We start from the raw sequence: 20,642 nt of genomic DNA on the forward strand, positions 1-20,642 counted from the left end.
GCACCGTACACATCGCCATTCCTACAGGCTGGCATTGTTGAGGGAAGGGAGGGAAGAGGGACAAGTCTGGACGTTTTTCATTTGTCATCTCTGGCCGTAGCTGAAGTCATACACAAGTCCCGTCCACCATGAGGGGAGACCTGACTCAACTGAGGCAGTGACAGCTCAGACTGCGTTTCACTCAGTCGCAGGCCCTATGACTTAATGCCCCCTTTCCTGTGAGATTCTGTACGAACAGACCCCCTTCACTCAGCCACCTGCAGAGGGGGCTTCAGACAAGCTCAGAAACCTTAGCAGTAACTTCTTGGAAGGCGGTGTGACGGAGCTCACAACATAAGTTCAGAGACTGTTCCTTCTTTAAGCCAAAAAAGCACATCTGCTGCTGCTTCTTGGTTTTGTGTGTGTTTGTGTGTGTGGTGTGTGTGTGGTTTGTATGCGGTGTGTGTGAGAGATGTGGTATGTGTGGTGTGTATGTGTGTGTGGCTTGTGTGTTGTGTGTGCGTATGTGATGTGTGGTGTTTATGTGGTGTGTGTGAGTGTGTGTATGTGTGGTGTGTGTGTGTGTGTGGAGGGGGTACATGCATATGCTGATTCTCACCATCACTTTCCCCTCCTGTCTTCCTCATCCTTGAAATGAGACTCCGATGCTGTTATCTCATCTAAAGCACCTGTGAGAAATAACAATAAAAATCACGGGAGGGGAAGAGCTAGCATTCTGTGTTATTGCCTTGCATTTAGATGGGAAATTGTATTTTCATTTTAAATGTGAACAACGCCTGCCTTTCCGGGAAGAAACGTAAACACAGAAATACATTTCCATTATAACTGCTTCTCGAGGGAAAGGCGGTGGCATGCAGTGCAGCACCGAGGGAGTCAGCGGGTCGGTCCCTCTCCCGCTGCGGCCCCCGCCTGTCCTGTGACCTTGGATAAGTGGCTCAGTCTCATTCACTCAATACCTATTTACTCTCCTGGGCACATGCCTCCTCCGGGCTCATTCCCTGGGGATACAACAGTGTGAGTGTCAGCATCTCACTAGGTATTTCCTTGGGAAGACGGAATACCGAATCCAGAGGGAGATTGCTCTTTATCTCCCGGTCCCTGCCGGCGCCCCACTCCACGCGCGGGCTCGGGGGGGCCGGGGCTGGGCTCCGGCTGGGCTCACACCCGCTCTTGGTTCTTTGTGTGCAGAGCTGGCCCGCGAGCTGCAGTTCAGCGTGGATGACATCAACAGGATCCGCGTGGAGAACCCCAACTCCTTGCTGGAGCAGAGCGTGGCCTTGTTGAACCTCTGGGTCATCCGTGAAGGCCAAGATGCAAAGAGTCAGTACCGATGGGCTGGGGAGCCTTCTCTCCCCAAAGCCTGTGCCAGGACCTCTTCTCACCGAGTAGTTCTCCCTCCAAATTCCCTGGGTGGTGTTGGCCTTTGGAACCAATCTCTTCTGCACACTCTGTCTCACACATACATACACGCACACTCACGCACACATGCACCTCTCAGGATCCCTGGTCTTCTGGGCAAGCCTGCCAGGAGGGAATTTCAGAGAATCTTGGCCGTGATCTCTTCCCATCCTCAGAATGAGTTCACAATCGCACCAGGACCCTTAGAAGGCAGCATCTGTGTAGGGTGTGTGCCTTCCGGTTGAATTTCTCAAACAAATGAGGATTATCCCCTTGGGACAGAGCCCAGTGAGGAGTTCCCCCTCTGATGGAGTTCTTCTTCCAGGATTTTCTCCAACGGGAGGGAAGATTTGTCTCACGCTTTTCAGCCCCTCCTCCACCCCATTCCCTAGCACAAAGCACTGAGAGGAAATTCAGTGTTTACGTTTGCATGGCAAATCAACTGGCAAGGAAGGACCAAGGATTTCCAGAAGGCAGAATCCAATCATTCTCACTCTCATCTTCTTGTAGTATTCCTCTTAGGTTACAAAAAAACACTTCCCATGCCTTGAAATTCGCCACTGTTAGGGTCTGGAAAAGATCTGTTAAAGGATAACGAAACACAGGGCTACCTCCCTTTATGGCGCTTTGCAGATACTGTGTTTTTTTCCCAATCAAATTCAGCAGGTCTTTTGGCGCCAATTTCCAACAGCATTTGCTGACTTCGTGTCTGTCACATTTGGGTAATTCTCTCAATATTTCAAAATTTCTCATTATGATTGCATTTGTTACGCTGATCTGTTATCAGTGATCCTTATGTGACTATTAAGACTCACTGAAGGCTCAGAGGACAGTTAGCGTTTTTCAGCCATAAAATATTTTAAAGGTAAGGTAGATGCCTTGTCTTTCTAGACAGAATGCTATTGCACACTTAATAGACTAGAGTGTAGTGTAAACATAACTTTTATATGCACTGGGAAAACAACATTCGTGTTCTCGCTTTACCGCGATTTTGGCTTTATTGCGTGGGCTGGACGGCAACCGCAGTGTCCCCAGGTCTGCCGTCTTCTCCGAAGAGGCAGTTTGCTTTGACTTTGACAAAAGCAGGGGCCTGCAATCCCCCTCCTCGCAGTCTTCCCCCCACCCCGCCAGAGTTCAGAGCTGGGCGTCCCGCGCGCCCTGCGATGGGTAGCGGTCCCCCCAGCGCCCTCCTTCCTCCCCTCTGCCCGCAGTGGAGAACCTGTACGCGGCCCTGCGGAACATCGACCGCGGCGAGATCGTGAACATGCTGGAAGGCTCGGGCAGGCAGGGCCGCAACCTGAAGCCCGACCGCCGGCCCGCGGACCGGGACTACTCGTCGTCCCCCTCCCAGATGAATGGTGAGTGTCTCCTGGACGAAGGGGCCGAGCCGCCGCCTCCTGACCCTCCCTGGAACCTTCTCTCCCGGTGGCCGGAGGTCAGTCTCTCTCTGGACGGGCGGTGGTGAACGCAGAGGTGATGGGGGGCGCCCGAGGCCCGGGCAGGACGGGAGGAGCCGAGGCCCCGCTCGGCGGCCCCGCGTGCCGCACTCCCCCCAGCTCTGCGCATGCGCGGACCCATCGGCGACCCAGTCGGTGGGGAGACGCAAGGGCGCTAGGTTCTGGCGCAGGTCCCGTGGGGACCAGCCAGGGCGCGTCCTGAAGCCCTATTGCCGCCCCTTCTCTGAGACTAAGCGGGATCTTTTCTTCAGGCCGGTCTCTGCTTTTCTCTCCCTTTTATCTCGCCCCATCTCTTTCCCCTGACTCGTTTTGATGTGGTTTGGCATGCCAAGAAGCCCCCATGTGACTGGGCCCCGGGGGGCCCTGACCTTTGCCCCCAGCACCCCCCCCCCCGCGGCCTTTGAGGACACCTTCCTTTTAGCAGGGGAAGCGGCCGAGTGAGGAGCAGGGCCGGGACCCCCCTTGCCCCTCCACCTCTGTCGCTGACCAGGGGCGCAGAAGCAGGGCGGAGGCCCTACCCTGCGGTGGGAGACGGGAGGCCGGCTTCTAGTCCCTTCTTTCCTCCTGACTCCACTGCTGAGTCATCAGCCTCTTCTCTAAAATCAGCAAGTTGGATTAGAGACCTGAGGCTCCTCACAGGCCTAGAAAAACAGTATGGTTCTGTGAACCGGCTTCCATGAGGCCGGCACAAGCCCCATCCCGCAGCTGCGTCGCTGTCCGCCCCCAGCTCCTAGGTCACCAGCCTTCCCGGCCACGCGCACGTGCGCGCGCCGTGTGAGCCCCTGTGGCCGGGGCTTGTGAGTGGAGGGTGGGGACAGGGGCCCTGCCCAGGGAGATGCCGCGCCCCTGACACGGGTGACTCTCCCACATCCTGTGTCTCCTGAAACATGCCGTCCAGGGCCCCTGGGCACAGGGCTCATTTGTTGACCGCGTCCTGTGGCCTTTCTCTTCTGCCTCTGACCTCACCTGGCCTGCAAGTCTGCTCTCTCCCCCACTGCCTGTCTCCACTGTCTCACCTGGGCCAGGTGTTCAGGGGCCCTCAGCCTCCACTGATGCATGTCACCGAGGGCCCCCGGCCTGACGCTGGGACGTCCTCTCTGCCTGCTGGGGCCTGTGTGCCCTCGGGGCTGTTCCCATGGAGGAGGCTTGGCTCTCAGACCCAGCGTTGAGGGCTCCCAGGCTGGCCCTCTCCCCGCTCTTGGGGGACTAGCTGGACACAGCAGGGACTGCTAAGTGACCAACTCCCTTTCACGAGGACCGAGGGAAGGGGGCTGAGTGCTGCAAACTGGGGGAAATCAAGTGACAAAACACCTCTCCCTTTTTTACGTGATAACTGGTGACTTGGTTGGGTTTCTTAACATCCCCAGAGCTGTTTCAATCAAGTCAACTCAAGTTTTGGGGGTTTTGTGCCCCAATTCTATGGACACTAGGCCCATAAAATTACATGAGTATAAACAAGGCAGTTACAACAATTAAAAATCTGTCAAGAGGATAGATCCCATGTCAAGTGTTCTTATCACAATTAAAAAACGGTTTAAAAGGGCAGTTAGGGACCCAGGTGTTTATGAATGTCTCCACTGGCCTCAGGATTCCAGTTGGGCCTGGAGACTCTCATCTAACGCCTGAGCAGAGTTCGAACCCCCGTGGGGCCTGGGGCCTGTGCTCCGTGACTGTGGAAAGGCTATGCAGTTGATCAGCTCATTTGGCAAATATTTTCTGAACACCTGCCACATGCCAGGGGCTGTTCTAAGCAGGGCAGATAAGTCAGTTCTCAAACAGACAAAAAAAAAAAAGAAAGAAAAGTCCCAAACTCTGCCTTCATGGAGCTTACCTTTTGTGTAGAGAGGCAAACAAAAATATAGTATGTAAGTGAATTGTATAATGTGCTAGCAAGTAGATGGTGGAAAAAAAACAGACTCAAGCAAGGGGGATCAGAGTGCTGGGCTTGGGGGATTAAATAGTGGGGTGGGAGTGGGTAGCATCTGAACAAAGGCTGGAGGGAGAGCACGCAGTGGGTGTGTAAACTCGGGAGAGAGCACCAAGACAAGCATCCCAGGCAGTGGCCCTGAGCGGCTGTGCTTGGTGCATCCACAGAACAGTGAGGGGCCAGAGGGGAGGAAGAAAGGGCACGGGCAGCAGGAGGGCGGCTCCTCCAGGCCATCCTGAGGACACTGGTTTTACTGGGAGGGTGATGGAGAGCCGCTGTAGGTTTGGAGCAGAGGGGTCACAAGATGGAACAAGTTTACAAGGGATCCTCCCCTGCTTTGGTTGCAGACGTCACACTCTGAATGCTTCTGTGCTTCCTGGCTGCTCTGTCGCCTGTCAGCCCTCCTGAACCCCCTCGTCCAGCAGGTGTCCCGGCAAACGCAGGCTGTGTGCCCTGTGTGCACGCTCCCCCAGGCCGGAGCAGACACTCAGAAACAGACGCCCGCTTGGTCCATCCTGCCTTTCTGGGCACCAGAGCTGGCTTCTGTGTATTTTTCCTGCCTTCTTTCCAGTCCCAGGAAGACCATCCCACATCTGGGTGCCCTTCTGGCCCGGAGAGAAGGAGCAGGAGGGATCGGAGGTGGAAGGAAAGGGGGACAGCAGCCTCCTGCGCTTCCTCTGGCTTTCTGTCCTGGGCCAGCCCAGGCCTCTGCGCCGATGGCCACGGCGGTACCTTGCCTCCTCTGTGCTTTACCTCGTTCTCTGCTCGTCTCAGCCTCCCTGTGGGCACTCAGGGCAGTGATTGGTTGCTCTGTGGTGTCAGGAAGATAGGAACCTGAGGTCTCTTGTCCTTCCTTCCTGGCTCTTCTTGCTGTGTTTGCCTGGACTGGCCAGAGTAGAAGGGGATTTAAGTCAAAGAGCCAGTTTGCTTCTCTTGCACAGGAGGGAACTACCCCAGGCCCTTGGAATAAACATGAAAAAAAAAATTGCCCGTGGAGCGAAAAAAAAGCATGTTCCTAAAAATAAAACAGATTTCTCATGTGAAAGGAAAAAATGGACATCTCACATCCTGTTTGGTCAACTCCATTTGGTTTGATGAGTTGGACATAATGTCTACTTGGAAATACAATATGTCTCATTTCTACAGACTCTTAGTGAACACAGCTAGTGAAGTGCAGCTCCTGCCTGAGTTAGGGTTGTCTGTCCACCCTTGTCTGGTTTGCTGCTGACATCAAACTAGTGGGGGCAGCGTTAGGCCTAGGTTAACAGAGACCCAGTGTGACAGCCCAGATGAGGGGAGGCTGGGGGGCGGGCCACTGCTGGACGGCTCTGCTCCAAAGCTGTGTGTCTGGTTGCCTGTTACCTGATTTCCCCAAAAGGCAACCCCAGAGGGGAGAGCTCTAGACTGAGGGATGGGCTGGTGACCCAGGTATGGCAGGGCCACGTGAGACTGCCAGAGAGACAGGCACTTCTGGAGCTCAACCCAGGGGACTCAGCAAACCTTCCTGTGCTGTGGTCCACCCCAGACCGTGTGAGATGGTCCTCGCCGAGCATGGCCCCTATCAGTAGTAATCTCTGCTCCACTGAGTATGGACACCTACAGCCCCAGATCCACACTTGCGGGGGTGAGAGTGGGGTCAGCGGGGTCTTCTGGAGACTGAGAGGGATCAGGGGGGCATAGCCCCCTAAACACTGCGACCAGGGGAGGGCCTCCAGGACAAAACACAAGGGAGAAAGAAGTCCTGGGGGAGGGTTGCACAAGTTCTCTTCATGGACACATTTTTGCTGGGTGAAATTCCATTCTCATGAACCCCAGGAAGTTTCAAGGTGGAAAAGTCACCAAGAATGAGCCTCGGGTGTTCTGTGACCAGCAGAGTTACCCTCTCCCAGCCTTTATCAAGTCTTACTGAGATTCCCAGGAGTGAAAATGTTTAGCCGGCCATATCTGAGGGGCTGTCTGAGATACATTCCACTTCCGGCCAAGATGAGGCAACAGGGACTGAATATACGCTCCTGCTTGAAACAAGCAAAAACTGGACTAATTATATGAAACAACAGTTTTCAAGACATTGGACATCAGGCAGCAAAGGACAGTGATCTATGAGACATGGAAAATAAATGAAGTGAACCCTACAGTTGCCTAGATCACTGCCTCGAAAGAGTTTCTAAGTCATGGCACAAGGAAGAGAAATCCAAGAAGACTCCCTGGTTAAGGAGAAGTCGCTGGGAGTCCAAGGAGACCAGGGCAGCTAGAGTTCCCTAGAGAGACAGCTGCACAGAGAGAGAGCTCTGGAGACCTCCAGAAGGTCCCCCGCAAGTTTTGGTTGAATATTAATCTATTCCCAACAGTCAGACTGATCGTTCACAGACACTGCATAGGGAACACAGAATGGTCCTGTCTCAAAAATGGAGAGTGATTAGCCCTAGGTTGATCAATGCTCCCACCTAATAAACCTTGAAAGCAAAACTCAGAAGGATCAAACTGTTTCCAAGGAACTCAACTACATAACAGAACAAAGTTCAAGAATTGTTATAGGAATACAAAAATACCCAGCACCCAACTAGATAAAAGTCACAACATCCAATTAAAGATTACCAGACATACATACAAAGAGGCAGGGAAACATAACCCATAATAAGGAGAAAAATCAATCAACTGAAACTGACGCAGATATTAGAATTAGCAGACAAGAATGGTAAAACAGTTATAACTATTTCAGATGTTTAAAAAGTCAAAAAAAAAAAAAGTCAAGTAGAGACTTGGAAGATTTTTTTTTTTTTTTTGACTGCGTTGGGTCTTTGTTGCTGCGTGCGGGCTTTCTCTAGTTGCGGCGAGCAGGGGCTACCCTTTGTTGCAGTGCGCGGGCTTCTCATTGTGGTGGCTTCTCTTGATGTGGAGCACGGGGTCTAGGCGCGCAGGCTTCAGTAGTTGTGACACGTGGGCTCAGTAGTTGTGGCTCACGGGCTCTAGAGTGCAGGCTCAGTAGTTGTGGTGCACGGGTTTAGTTGCTCCGTGGCATGTGGGATCTTCCCGGACCAGGGCTCGAACCCGTGTCCCCTGCATTGGCAGGCGGATTCTTAACCACTGTGCCACCAGGGAAGCCCTGGAAGATATTTTTTAAAGACCCAAACCAATCTCCTAGAGATGAAACTATAAGGTATAGGATGAATGAAGTACACTGAATGGGATTAGACATTACAGAAGAAGAAGGGAACTTGGCAACATAGCAATAGAAACTCCAAAATGAAACACAGGAAGAAAAAAAAAAGCATCAGTGAACTGTGGGGAAATCAAGTGACCTAATATTTGTGAAATTAGAGTTTCCAGCAGAGAAGGGGGCTGAAAATGTATTTGAAGAGTTAATGGCCCAGAATTTTCCAATTTGATAAAAACTGTAAATACACAGATCCAAGAAGTTCAGTTAACCACATGAAACATGGAAGCTACTATGCCAAGGCACATTTTAAACAAATTGGTCAGAACCCGTGATAGAGAAAGGTTTAAAAGTAGCCAAAGGAAAAAAGCAAGACCCGTTATATACAAGGGGATAAAGATAAGGATTACATAAGATTTCTCATAGGAACAATGGAAGTAAGACAGTGGAACAATATCTTTAAAGTAGAACACATCTTGAAAGAATCACATCTCTAAAGTAATGTAGACTTCTATACCCAGCAAAAATAACTTCCAAAAACGAAGGCAAATAAAGACTTTCCCATACACACAAAACCTGAAAATTCATCACCAGGAGGTGCCTGCTACAAGCAAAGTTTAAAAACAAAATCCTTCAGGCCAAAGAAAAACGATACCATACAGAAACACGGATCTACGTGAAGGAATGAACTGCCAAAAATGTAAACTATAAAAATAAATACATAATTTTCTTGTTATTTAAATCTCTTTAAAAGATAACAAAAATAACAATATAATGTTGGGATTATAACATGTATAAAAGTAAAATATATTACAACAATGGTACAAAAGTCAAAAAATTTGAGAGAGAAATATGGAAGTATATTATTGTAAGGTTCTTATACAATATGCCAAGCGTTATATAACATCACTTAAAAGTAGACTGTGATAGTTTAAGGATGTATACTAAAAGCCCTAAAGCAACTACTAAAATAATCAAAGAATTATAGCTAATAAGCAATCAAAATAGATAAAATGGAAAATTTCAATTAATCCAAAAGAGGAAAAAGAAAACAGATGGGACGAAAGTAGAAATTAGCAAATGACAGGTTTAAACCTAACCATATTAATAATCTCATTAAATGTAAATGACCTGAGTAACCCACATTAAAAGGCAGAGATAAGGACTTCCCTGGTGGCACAGTGGTTAAGAATCCTCCTGCCAATGCAGGGGACATGGGTTTAATCTGTGGTCCGGGAAGATCCCATATGCCACGGAGCAACTAAGCCCATGAACCACAACAACTGAGCCCGTGTGCCACAACTACTGAAGCCCGTGCACCTAGAGCCCACGCTCCACAGCAAGAGAAGCCACCGTGATGAGAAGCCCGCGCAAAGCAACGAAGAGTAGCCCCCGCTCACTGCAACTAGAGAAAGCCTGAGCACAGCAACGAAAAGCCAAATGCAGCCAAAATTAATTAATTAATTAATTAAAGAAAAAAAGGCAGAGATAGTCAGACTGGATATAAAGGTAAATTTCAAATATATACTGCCTATAAGTAATGCCTTTCGAATATAAAAACACAAATTCCTTAAAAGTAAAAAGATGAGTAAATATAAACTGCTAACACTAATCAAAAGAAAACTGAAGTGGCTATATTAATATCAGACAAGTAGATTTCAGAACAAAGAATATTACCAGGGATAAAGAAAATAATTTCATAATAATAAGTAGTTAATCAAGAGGGCATCACAATCTTTAAATGTTTATGCACCAGTAATATAGCTATAAATACATGAAACAAAAACAGAAAAGGGCAATGAGAAATAGACAAAACCACAGTTACAGTGGGAGATTTCAATACCCCATCTTGATAATTGGTAGAGCAAGTAGAAAAATGAGTAACCATATAGAAGATTTGACAACACTGTCATTCATCTTGACCTAATTGACATTAGGAATTGGAATGTGTAGAACATTCCACCCAATAACAACAGAATACACATTCTTTGCAATTGCACCTAGAACAAACCAATATAGACCATGTTATAGGCTATAAAGTCTCAATAAATATAAAAGGATTCAAGTCATTCAAAGTATGTTCTCTGACCACAGTGAAATTAAATTACAAGTCAATAACTGAAAGCTACATGGGAAATCTCAAACATATGGAAACTAAATCATATACTTCTAAATAACCCATGGGTCAAAGAAGAGAGCAAAAGGGAAATTAGAAAGTATTTTGAATCAGGATATCAAAATGTATGGTATGCCACTAAAGCAGTATTAGGGAGAAATTTATAGCACTAAAATGTCCACATTAAAAAAGAGAACAGTTCTCAAGTCAGTGACCTCAGCTTTATAATATCTTAAGATATTTGAAAAAGAAGAGCAAATTAAACCCAAAGTAAGCAGAAGGGAGATAATAAAGATCAGAGTGGAAATCAATGAAGTTGAAAACAGAAAACACTAGGGAAAATCAATAAAACCAAAAGCTGGTTCTTTGAAATGATCAATAAATTGATAAGCATCCAGCCAGACTGAGAGGCAACATCACTAAAGACTCTAGAGGTAGCAAAAGGATAATAAGAGAATATTATGACAATGTTATTCCAACAAATTTGAAAGCATAAGTGAAATTGATAAATTCTTTGGAAAACACAAACTATCAAAGCTCATGTAGGAAGAAATGAACACTCTGAATATATGAAAGAAATTAAATATATAATTTAAAACATTCCCACCAAAATGTAAATTGATGCAGCCACTATGGAAAACAGTATGGAGGTTCCTCAAAAAACTAAAAACAGAGTTGCCATATGATCCTGCAACCCCACTCCTGGGCATATATCTGAAGAAAACTATAATTCGAAAAGATACATGCACCCCAATGTTCATTGCAGCACTATTCACAATAGCCAAGACATGGAAGCAACCTAAGTGTGCATCATCAGATGAATGGATAAGGAAGATGTGGTACATATATACAATGGAATATTACTCAGCCATAAAAAAATGAAATAATGCCATTTGCAGCAACATGGATGGACCTAGAGATTATCATACTAAGTGAAGTAAGTCAGAAAGAGAAAGACAGGGGCCTTCCTTGGTGGCACACTGGTTAAGAATCCACCTGCCAATGCAGGGGACACGGGTTCGAGCCCTGGTCCAGGAAGATCCCACATGCCACGGAGCAACGAAGCCCATGAACCACAACTACTGAGCCTGCGCTCTATAGCCCGCGAGCCACAACTACTGAGCCCGCGCACCACAACTACTGAAGCCCACGCGCCTAGAGCCCATGCTCTGCAACAAGAGAAGCCACTGCAATGAGAAGCCCGCGCACAGCAACAGAGAGTAGCCCCTGCTGATCGCAACTAGAGAAAACCCGCGCACAGCAACGAAGACCCAATGCAGCCAATAAATAAATAAATAAATAAATTTATTTAAAAAAAGAAAAAGACAAATACCATATGATATGACTTATATGTGGAATCTAAAATATGACACAAATGAACATATCTATGAAACAGAAACAGATTCACAGACATAGAGAACAGATTTGTGGTTGCCAAGGGGGAGGGAGGGTGGGGAAGGGTGGATGGGAGGCTGGGATTAGTAGATGCAAACTATTATGTATAGAATGGATAAACAACAAGGTCCTACTGTATAGCACAGGGAACTATATTCAATATCCTGTGATAAACCATGATAGAAAAAAACTATGAAAAAGAATGTATATTTATGTATAACTGAATCGCTTTGCTGTACAGTAGAAATTAACACTACATTGTAAATCAACTATACTTCAATAAAATAAATTTTTTAAAAAACCAATATTCCCACCAAGAAAACTCCAAGCCTAGAGGACTTAAGTGGTGAATGCTACCAGACATTTAAGGAAGAAATAACTCATTAAGAAAATTGTAAAGGACATAATGCTTCCCAACTCATTCTACGAGGCCAGCATTACACTTTTGGTCAAAAAAAAGAAAGTCATTACAGGAAAACTACAGACCAATATCCTTCATGAACATTTATGCAAAAAAATCTAAACTAAATTTTAGCAAATCAAATCCAACACTATATAAAAGGATAGTGCATCATGACCAAGTGGGGTTTATCCAAGGAATGCAGAATGGTTGAATATTCTAAAATAAATCAGCATCTGGTTCTGCATGTAAGGAGCTTGGATGTCACCACTGCATGCTAACAACAAGTGAAAAGCTACACGGTTTGGAAAATCAGTAACTCTTCTAGGGTCTGTAAGAGAAGTGAGGACTTAGGGCAAATTGCTGTCCCCCAAATTGGAGAGTCTGATAGCAGAGCCCTAAAGGGCACCTACAAAAGACCTGAAGCTAGCATTATACTTAATGGTGAAAGACTGAGTGCTTTCCCTCTAAGTGCAGTAACAAGCCAATGATGTCTGCTCCCCCGGCTTCTGTTCAACCTTGTCCTAAAGGTGCTGCCGGTACAATAAGGCAAGTGAGAAATAAAAGGCAGCCAGATTGGAGAGGAAGAAGTAAACTGTCTTTGTTCACAGACAACATGATATAGATAAAAATCCAATGGAATCTAACAAATGAGTTTGGTAAGGTTGCAGGATACAATTTCAGTACATTAAAAAAATCATTTGAATTCTATATACTAGGAATGAACAAGTGGAAATTGAAATTGAAAAAAGAATACCCTTTATGATAGCATTGGAAAAAATTGAAACACTTGGAGCTGAATCTGATAAAAGATGTGAAAGACACACATTGAAAACTACAAAACGTTGCCCAGAGGAATTTAAAAAGACCTAAATAAATGTAGAGATACACCCGTGTTCATGGGTCAGAAGACTCGATACTTTGTCAGTTCTCCCTGAAACAATCTATATATTTGATGCAACCCCAGTCAAAATCCCAGTAGGCTTTTCTGTGGAAAGTGACAAAGTAGTTCTAAAATTCATATGGAAAAGACCTAGAACATCCAAAACAGCTTTGAAAAAGAACAAAGTTGGAGGACTTACACTGACTTCAAAACTTATTACAAAGCTACAGTGATCAGTACGGTGTGGTATTGCCATAAAGACAGATAAGTCAGTGGAACACAATAGAATCCAGAAATAATAAAACCACACATATAGGAACAACTGATCTTCAGCAAAGGTGCAAAGGCAATTCAGTGCATAATCTTTACAACATGGATGCTGGAACACTTGGATATTCATATGCAGAAATGAACTGGGATTCACACCTTACATCACATACAAAAATTACCTCAAAATGGATCATAGATTAAATGTAAAACCTGTGACTATAAAAATTCTTGGTTAAACATAAGAGAAAACCTTAGAGATCTTGGATAAGGCAGATATTTCTTAGGTGCGACACCAAGAGTACAATCCATAAGAGAACAAATGGATAAGTTGGACTTCATCAAAATTTAAAACTTCTGCACTTTAAAATGCACTGTTTAAAAAAATGAAGAAAAAAAAGAACAAGCTACTGATTGGGAGAAAGTATTGGCAAATAATCATCTGATATAGGACTTGTATCCACAATACATAAAGAGCTCTCAAAACTCAATAATAAGAAAACAAACCCAAGTTTTAGAGTGAGCAAAAGATTTGAACTTAACCCAGAAGATAGATAAATAGCAAATAAGCACACAAAAAGATGCTCAGCATCATTAGTCATCAGAGAAATACAAATTAAAACTATAAGTAGACAACGCTACACATCTATAAGAAGAGCTAGAAAAAAAAACAAAAAAAATGAAAAACATACCAAGTGTTGAGGAGGATGTGGAGGAACTGGGAGCCCATGCGCTGCTCGTGGGGATGTAGATGGGACAATCACTTTGGAAAAAACTTTGGTTTTTTTTTAAAAAGTTAAACATATACCTACAGTGTGATCTAGACATTCAGCAATAACAATGGATGAATTATCAATATATGCAACAACATGGATGAAATTAGGCTGAGTAAAAAAAAAAAAAAAACAGACAAAAATGATTCCACACTGTATAGTTCCATTTATATAAAATTCTGGCAAATGCAACTAATGTATGGTGACAGAAAGCAGATTAGTGGTTACCTGGGAGTGGGGTGGCAGAATGAAGGATTACAAAGAATCCTGAGGAAACCTTTCAGGGATGATGAATGGCCCTTCTCTTCACTGTGGTGATGGTTTCATGGGTGTTTCCCTGTATCAGAAATGATCAGATTATCTACTTTAAATATGTGGATTCATTGTATGCCAACTATACCTCCATGAAGCTATCTTTAAAATATATTAATGGCAAAATCTAGTGAAAGGACCACTCTCACTGTGTTCCTTAAGCAAGTTGCTAAATCTCTAGTTTCCTAATCTATAAAGTAGGAATAATGTCGTGACAATTAAAAATAACATGTTGGATATACTTCATATGAAAGAGAGCTCAATTAGTAATGGTAATAATAGAATAATGCTTTCAAGAAGAAAAAAATTATGTGATTATTAAATGTTCTGCTCGCAGATATCTGGAGAGATTTCTGTAGAGGGTTGGAAGGCCTTTGCCCTGGTTTCCGAGTTAGGTCACAGTTTCACGTGCAGTGACTTGGTGTTACTGTCGTGGGAAGATCTGACCCACCCATTTCCCCCACCACCCTCCTCCTCTTTGTCCCTCCTAGTTTGGCCAGAGCTGGAGGGGTCCCTTGGTCCCTGTCACTGCACAGCCCTACCCCCCAGCCAACACCCCCACCCCCCCGTCCCCCCGCCATGGTCTGTTTCTCGTTCTCCTAATTTTGGAATCCGGAACCACGTAGACTTGTAGAGATCAGTCAGGAGGAAAACTCTCTGGAAGGATTACAGGGAGAATGAATGTCAAGCACGTGGCCTGGTTGCCGACACCTTGAACACCTGTAATCGTTAGCAATTTCGGTTTCACTGCATATGGGCTAGGTCATCGGTTCTGGCTCCTGTGTCCGCCTCACATCTGAAAGCTCTGCACCGGGACAGCGTAGACAGGTTCCCTGTCCTTGGAGTTGACAGTCATGCGAACCAGGACGGGCTCAAAGATGGGGGAGTCCAAGGGGAGCTGGAGTCGTTGGGAAAACGTCATGAAAGAAAGAGGACAAAGAGAAACTGTCGTGTGTGTGTGTGTCTGTGTGTGTTTATAATCCCCAACCCTTTAGCATGTATGATACCTGGCATGGAAGCAGACCTCAGTTAATATTTTCTGGTTGAAGAAGTGAGTGAAGGAGGACAGCTGAGTTCTGTCAGAAGCAGAGAAGCTGGAGGACAGGAGCTGAGGCCCAGCTGGGAGTGAGGAGGGCCCGTCTAGCCAGGAGAGGGGTTAAGCCGGACGCAGGGGTGGGGAGCAGTGAGGGCTGAATGGCAGGATGAAGATTGCAGACACTGGGTTAGGGGCCTCTCGGGATGTGGCAGGAAGGTCCCTGGAGACCCTGCAGGGGCAGCCCCACCCATGCCCAGGGTCCCCTTCGGCTCTGCTGGATCTTCAGAGGTTGTGGGCACACACCTGCTCCCGGGTCCCCAGACAGGCTGGGCCAAGTGGAGAATCTTGCCTTCTAGGCCCCCCTCAGACTGGCACCTGCTCCGAAGGGGGTCCCCTGCTGCAGGGACCGCCCCCCCCCAAGCTGGAGGAGAGCAGAGGCACCACCCAAGGGAACCCCGTCCATAACACGCACACTGATCCCACACTTAAACCTGCTGCCCCCTCAGCAGCCTGGTCTGCACACCAGACCCAACCAGGAGACTGTCAGGGACTTGTGTCCGAGCCCGTCCCCAGGGAACAGGCTTTGCTGACCACAGGGCTGCGCGGTAGGGGCCTGGGCCCGCTGGCTCCCTTCCCCCGGGTCACAGCGGACCTGGCCGAATCGGCAGGCAGAGTTCTGAGGAAACAGCATTGTGCCTGGGACCTCGTGCGCCCTCTGACCTGGCCTCCTGCTGTGAGCCCTGAGGACCCTCCCTTGTGCCACTTTGGCTCATTCACGGTTCCTGGAACCCATACACCGCTTGCGGATAAGTGACTTCATCCCAAACCTAGCGGTTTCCCGTTGGACCACCGCGCCGAGGTCTGTGGGTGCTCGGTGTGCTCGCCAGCCCCCCCAGGGCTCGGTCACCGACCCTGGCTCTGGGGCTGCCCCCTCCCTTGGAGGTGCATTCCTAACAGAGCCCCAGGGGCTGTGCCCAAGGGACGCTGGTGCAAAGCGAGAGCAGCCCTGCCTTCCGCGCGGCCGCTGAGCAGTGGCGCTTTCACCTGATTGCGGACGGCTCGAGCTCCAGCCTCTGGATCAAGACGTCTTGATCCCCACTCTGGACTGGAAGAGAAAGCATTCCAACCTCTTCTCTTTGCGTCCAGCAAAGGAGCCCCCTCCCCGCCCTCACCCCTGGCTGCCCCCTCTTCCTCAGCCCCCAGAGCCTTGTTCTCTTGCCCGGGTGCCTGGGCGGAAGCCACAAGGCTTGGGAAGTTCCGCACCGCCGGAATGCGCATGCGCGTCAGTGGCCGTGCCTGTGCGCGCGTGACCTGCACGTGAGCGCGAGTGATGGAAGGTCGCAGCTGGAGCATGTCGCCCTCTGTCTGCCCATCCAGGTTACTCCTCGCTGCAGGACGAGCTGCTGTCCCCCGCCTCCCTGCACTATGCGCTCCCCTCTCCGCTGCGCGCAGACCAGTACTGGAACGAGGTGGCCGTCCTAGACGCCATCCCCTTGGCGGGCACGGAGCATGACGCCATGCTGGAGATGTCTGACATGCAGGTGTGGTCCGCGGGCCTCACGCCCTCGTTGGTCACTGCTGAGGACTCCTCTCTGGAGTGCAGCAAGGCCGAGGACTCGGACGCCACTGGCCACGAGTGGAAGCTGGAGGGGGCGCTCTCCGAGGGACCCCAGGGCCCCATGCTGGGCTCTCTGGACCTCGTGGAGGACGACACAGTGGATTCAGATGCCACAAATGGCCTTATCGATTTGCTTGACCAGGAGGAAGGTCAGAGGTCAGAAGAGAAGCTGCCAGGTCATGAGAGGCAGGAGGACTCGACAGGTGCAGGGCAGGGCTCAGGGAATGAAGTGTCTCTTGTTTCAGGCCAGCAGAGGGTACAAGCCCACATCACAGAATCCCACACCGTGAGTCGGGTGATGGACTCCAGCCAGGACAGGTAAGGGCTGGGCCGCCGTGCGGGGTGCCTGTCACCGTCCTGGGCTTCTGGGGGATACTGTGCCTGGCAGCGAGTCCAGAGGGAACTCGGACGCCGCTGCCCCCCGACCCTGTGTTCTAAACACACTGGAGCAAATAAATTCAGTAAGGCGCCAGCTCGCCTCTGAAGCCACCCAGCCTGTGCTCAGGCCTCTGTCTTGTGAGAGTGGAGCTGTCTGCAAAGGCCAGTCCCTCCCCCAGAACCACACCCCGCCCCCCCCCTCGCCAACCCCATCTTTCAACCAGCAGGAGAGAGGCTGAGGGTGTTGGGAGAGGGGAGAGCATCCTTGGGAGAGAGATTGTAAGGCTGGAAGAAGCCACGTCCCTGAAGTACAGCTGAGCTGGGTGCTCTGGGCCCCCGTCGCTGTTGTGTGTTGATTGCTGAAATCAAACCATATTTGGAAACCTAGAAGCACCAGGGCCCAAGGAAGCTATGTGTGCAGTCACACAGCCTGCGTGTGACAGAGCTGATAAGGCTGCCCTTTCTACTTACACCCTTTTGAAGGAGTGAGGCCGGCGGGCTTATCAGGGGCAGGACAGAGCTTCAGCTGTTGAAGATGGTTATTCTCCTGGGTAGCGCCTTACCACACTTCCTGCGATGAGAAGGCCTGTGATGACAGGTCCAGCAGCAGGATGCCCATTGGCAGTGCAGGCAGATGGCCTGATGCCCCTCTGGGACACAGAGTCCCCAGGCCACGTGCATGCAGTGGACATGGGCCACACTCCAGCGCTGGGCTGAATGCAGAGGGGGGCGTGGAGCGAGAGAGACAGACAGTGACAGGTATGGCCTTGGCCTCTGGGGCTGGCACAGGAAGGGAGTGGCAAAGGCCCTTTCCTCCGTGTTGCTTTGCTGCCTGAATTTCCCTAAAGCAAGGAGATAGTTCCTGCGCTCCCAGAAGGCTGTGGCCACCCAGGGAGCTCAGATCCGGCCAAGCCGTGGGAAATCTATTCTCATTTCCTCTTCCCACCCGCATCCTCCTCCCAGAAGCCCGGGCAGACGGCCCTTCCCCAGGCTCCACGCACTGTGGCCCGCATCCCCCAGCAGGAGGGAAAGCAAAGTCGCTTAGGAGACAAGACAGCAAGGATTCATTTAGTGTCCCAAACGAATCCTTCCCTTCGACGCGTCGGGAAAATTGGGCACACTGAGCTGTGAGGATTCAAAGTGAAATCCGACCTTCCAACCACTGGCGAGTGCCGTTCACTCAACAAGCACTGATTGGATGCCCCTGTGTGCCTCCCACTGCACCACTGTGACAGCAGGGTCCCTAGACAGGGACCAGAGGCCTGGGGGCCAGGCCTCGGAACGTTACAGGATGGCTCTGTGACCTGGGTCAGCCCTCCCGTGGGGACAGATGAATTTCATTCACTCACTCAGCAGTGTGTATTGAATGCCTACTGTGTGCGAGGCCCCTGCGTGAAGTGCTTCGGAGCCTGGGTGTGGCATTGAGCAAAGCAGATGGTCTCTACCTGCAAGACGTTTATGTTCTAGCGGGGAAACTGACAATAAAAGCAGATAAAGTCAATGGAATTAAAAGTAATTAAAAGAGAGATGCTAATTAATGCTAAGTGCTAAACAGAAGAATAAAGCAGGGAAGGGGGTGGTTGAAATCATAGACGGGGCGGGCAGGGACACCTGAGAGCGACTCGCAGGAAAGACATAAAGGAATTCAGGTGATGAACGATGTGAACGCCTGAGCGGAGCCAGCAGAAGGCCCAGCCAGGGCAGAGGCCTTGGAGCAGAGTGCGACCCGCACACTCGAGGGGCAGCGAGAAGGTGCCTGTGCCTAGAGCAGGGTGATCACGGGAGATGAGGTCAGGGAAGTGATGGGGCCGGACGTGTCAGGCCTTGGGGTCCTGGAAAGATTGGCATTTCCTGGGTGGGATGGAGAACCATTGGAGGGTTTTGAGCAGAGGAGCGAGGTGATCTGGCCACGGCCACAGCCAAGGGTAGAGGCAGGAAGATGAGCTGGAAGCAAGAGTCGATGGTGACGTGGACCAAGATGGTGGCAGTTTGGTGGCCAGGAGGGGTCGTGTTCAGGGTGTGTTTTTGAAAGTTGAACCAAAAAGGATTCCTGGCAAATAAGATGCAGAGTGTGAGAGAAAGAGGGACGTCCAAGACGACACGGGTGTCCTTGACCTGACACCTGGCGGGACGAGGTTGCCATCTACTGCAGTGGGAGGACGGCTGGAAGAGGTCCAGGGAGAAGACCCTAAGTGTGGACTTGGCCGGGCTGCCCATGCGATGCCCATCAGAAACCCCAAGGACAGACGTCAAGGAGGCAGTTGGACACGCACACCTGCAGTTCAAGGAAGAGTTGCTGGGGACTCACATCTGGGATTAAGGCCACGGGTTGAATGAGCTTGCGGAGAACGTGGGTGTAGACAGAGAAGAACTGAGTCTGGGGCCTTCCAGGGTCAGAAGCCAGGGAAATTAGGAGGATCCCGCAAAGGATGCTGAGAAGGAACGGCCAGAGAGGGAGGGAAAAGCAGGCAAATGTGTCCCCGAGGCCATGGAAGAGCCTGCTTCAAGCGGGAGGGATGATCATTTTGCCAGCTGAGCCCAGGCATGAGGACCGTGCGGTGGGAGTGACCTGAGGGGCTGGAGGGTGGTGGGTGGGATGACGGGTGTGGGGACCCCAATGACTGGACCGTGAGCCACGTGCCTCGGGAGCCCAGAGCGTGGAGCCGTCCGTTCACAGGGCGGGGCCCGGCGCCACTGGTGTCCGTGGCCCTCTCCACCCGGACAGCAAGGATGGCCCACGCGGGCCCCTCTGGACAGGGCAGTCGCTGTGCGATAGCTCACGCTCTCCCGACCTCCAGTGGGCAGTACAGGATCCTGGATGGGCCAGGGCTCTGGAGGGGGAGGGTCTCTGAGAGCGGAGACTGGGGGTGACTGGTGTCCTCGGTCTCTTCCTGGGCCCCAGACTGCAGGACTGGGATGCGGAAGGCTCCGTCGTCTCCTATCTGCAAGAGGCCGCACGAGGCTCCCGGGGGGAGGAGGCCCTGCAAGGCCCACTCTCCTTCCAGAGGACCATCAGCGGGTCTTGGGAGCACGAGGAGGTCCTGGGCTCTGCACCGGAGCGCGCACACACGGAGCAGCCCGAGGCCGACAGGGACCGGAGACCACAGGGCCCCAGGGAGTGGATGCAGGAGGCTGTCAGCACCTTCTCCCGCCAGGTAAAGGTGAGAGCCCCCGGGGAGCCACCACTGAAGCTCCAGCCAGAGGGCCGGGCCTGGGGCAGCTGCTCACTTGCTCAGGCCCCTAGCCGGGCATGTTTTCCGGCTTTAAAAATTGTGGCAGTGGCTTCTCTTTTTCTCTTTCCACATGTCTGCCTCCTCGATCCCTGAGAGGGAGGGGAGGGGCTCACCTTGATGGAGCTCCAGAGACTTCCAGGCACCTCCCCTCCACTGCCCTCCAGATGCCCAACGTCACAGGGTCAGAGGTCGGCTTTGCAGGGCTGGCGCCAAAGCTGTAGTTTTGTTTGCTTTCTTTTTCCGTCGTGGTTTAGGAAGAAGGACTTAACACCAGAGACCTGGAGGCCAGGCTAAC

At 49.7% G+C, this 20,642-nt stretch overlaps 1 protein-coding gene across 10 annotated transcripts in view; it reads left to right on the top strand.

Moving 5' to 3' along the window:
- The window catches only part of ANK1 (ankyrin 1), a 209,891-nt gene that overhangs the window by 175,795 nt on the left and 13,454 nt on the right, over positions 1-20,642 (top strand). For 3 of the 10 annotated variants that reach the window (XM_057537205.1, XM_057537203.1, XM_057537202.1), the window contains exons 37-40: positions 1,189-1,320; positions 2,610-2,756; positions 16,496-17,054; positions 20,017-20,275. In XM_057537205.1, the coding sequence (XP_057393188.1) occupies positions 1,189-1,320; positions 2,610-2,756; positions 16,496-17,054; positions 20,017-20,275 (1,097 nt within the window). Of the gene's footprint in view, positions 1-1,188; positions 1,321-2,609; positions 2,757-5,129; positions 6,012-16,495; positions 17,055-20,016; positions 20,276-20,642 lie in introns of those variants that run through there. The other 7 variants (XR_009006491.1, XR_009006490.1, XR_009006488.1 and 4 more) reach the window with 6 other exon arrangements.

This window comes from Balaenoptera acutorostrata, chromosome 21, assembly GCF_949987535.1.
Source record: "Balaenoptera acutorostrata chromosome 21, mBalAcu1.1, whole genome shotgun sequence".
Lineage (NCBI taxonomy): Eukaryota > Metazoa > Chordata > Mammalia > Artiodactyla > Balaenopteridae > Balaenoptera > Balaenoptera acutorostrata.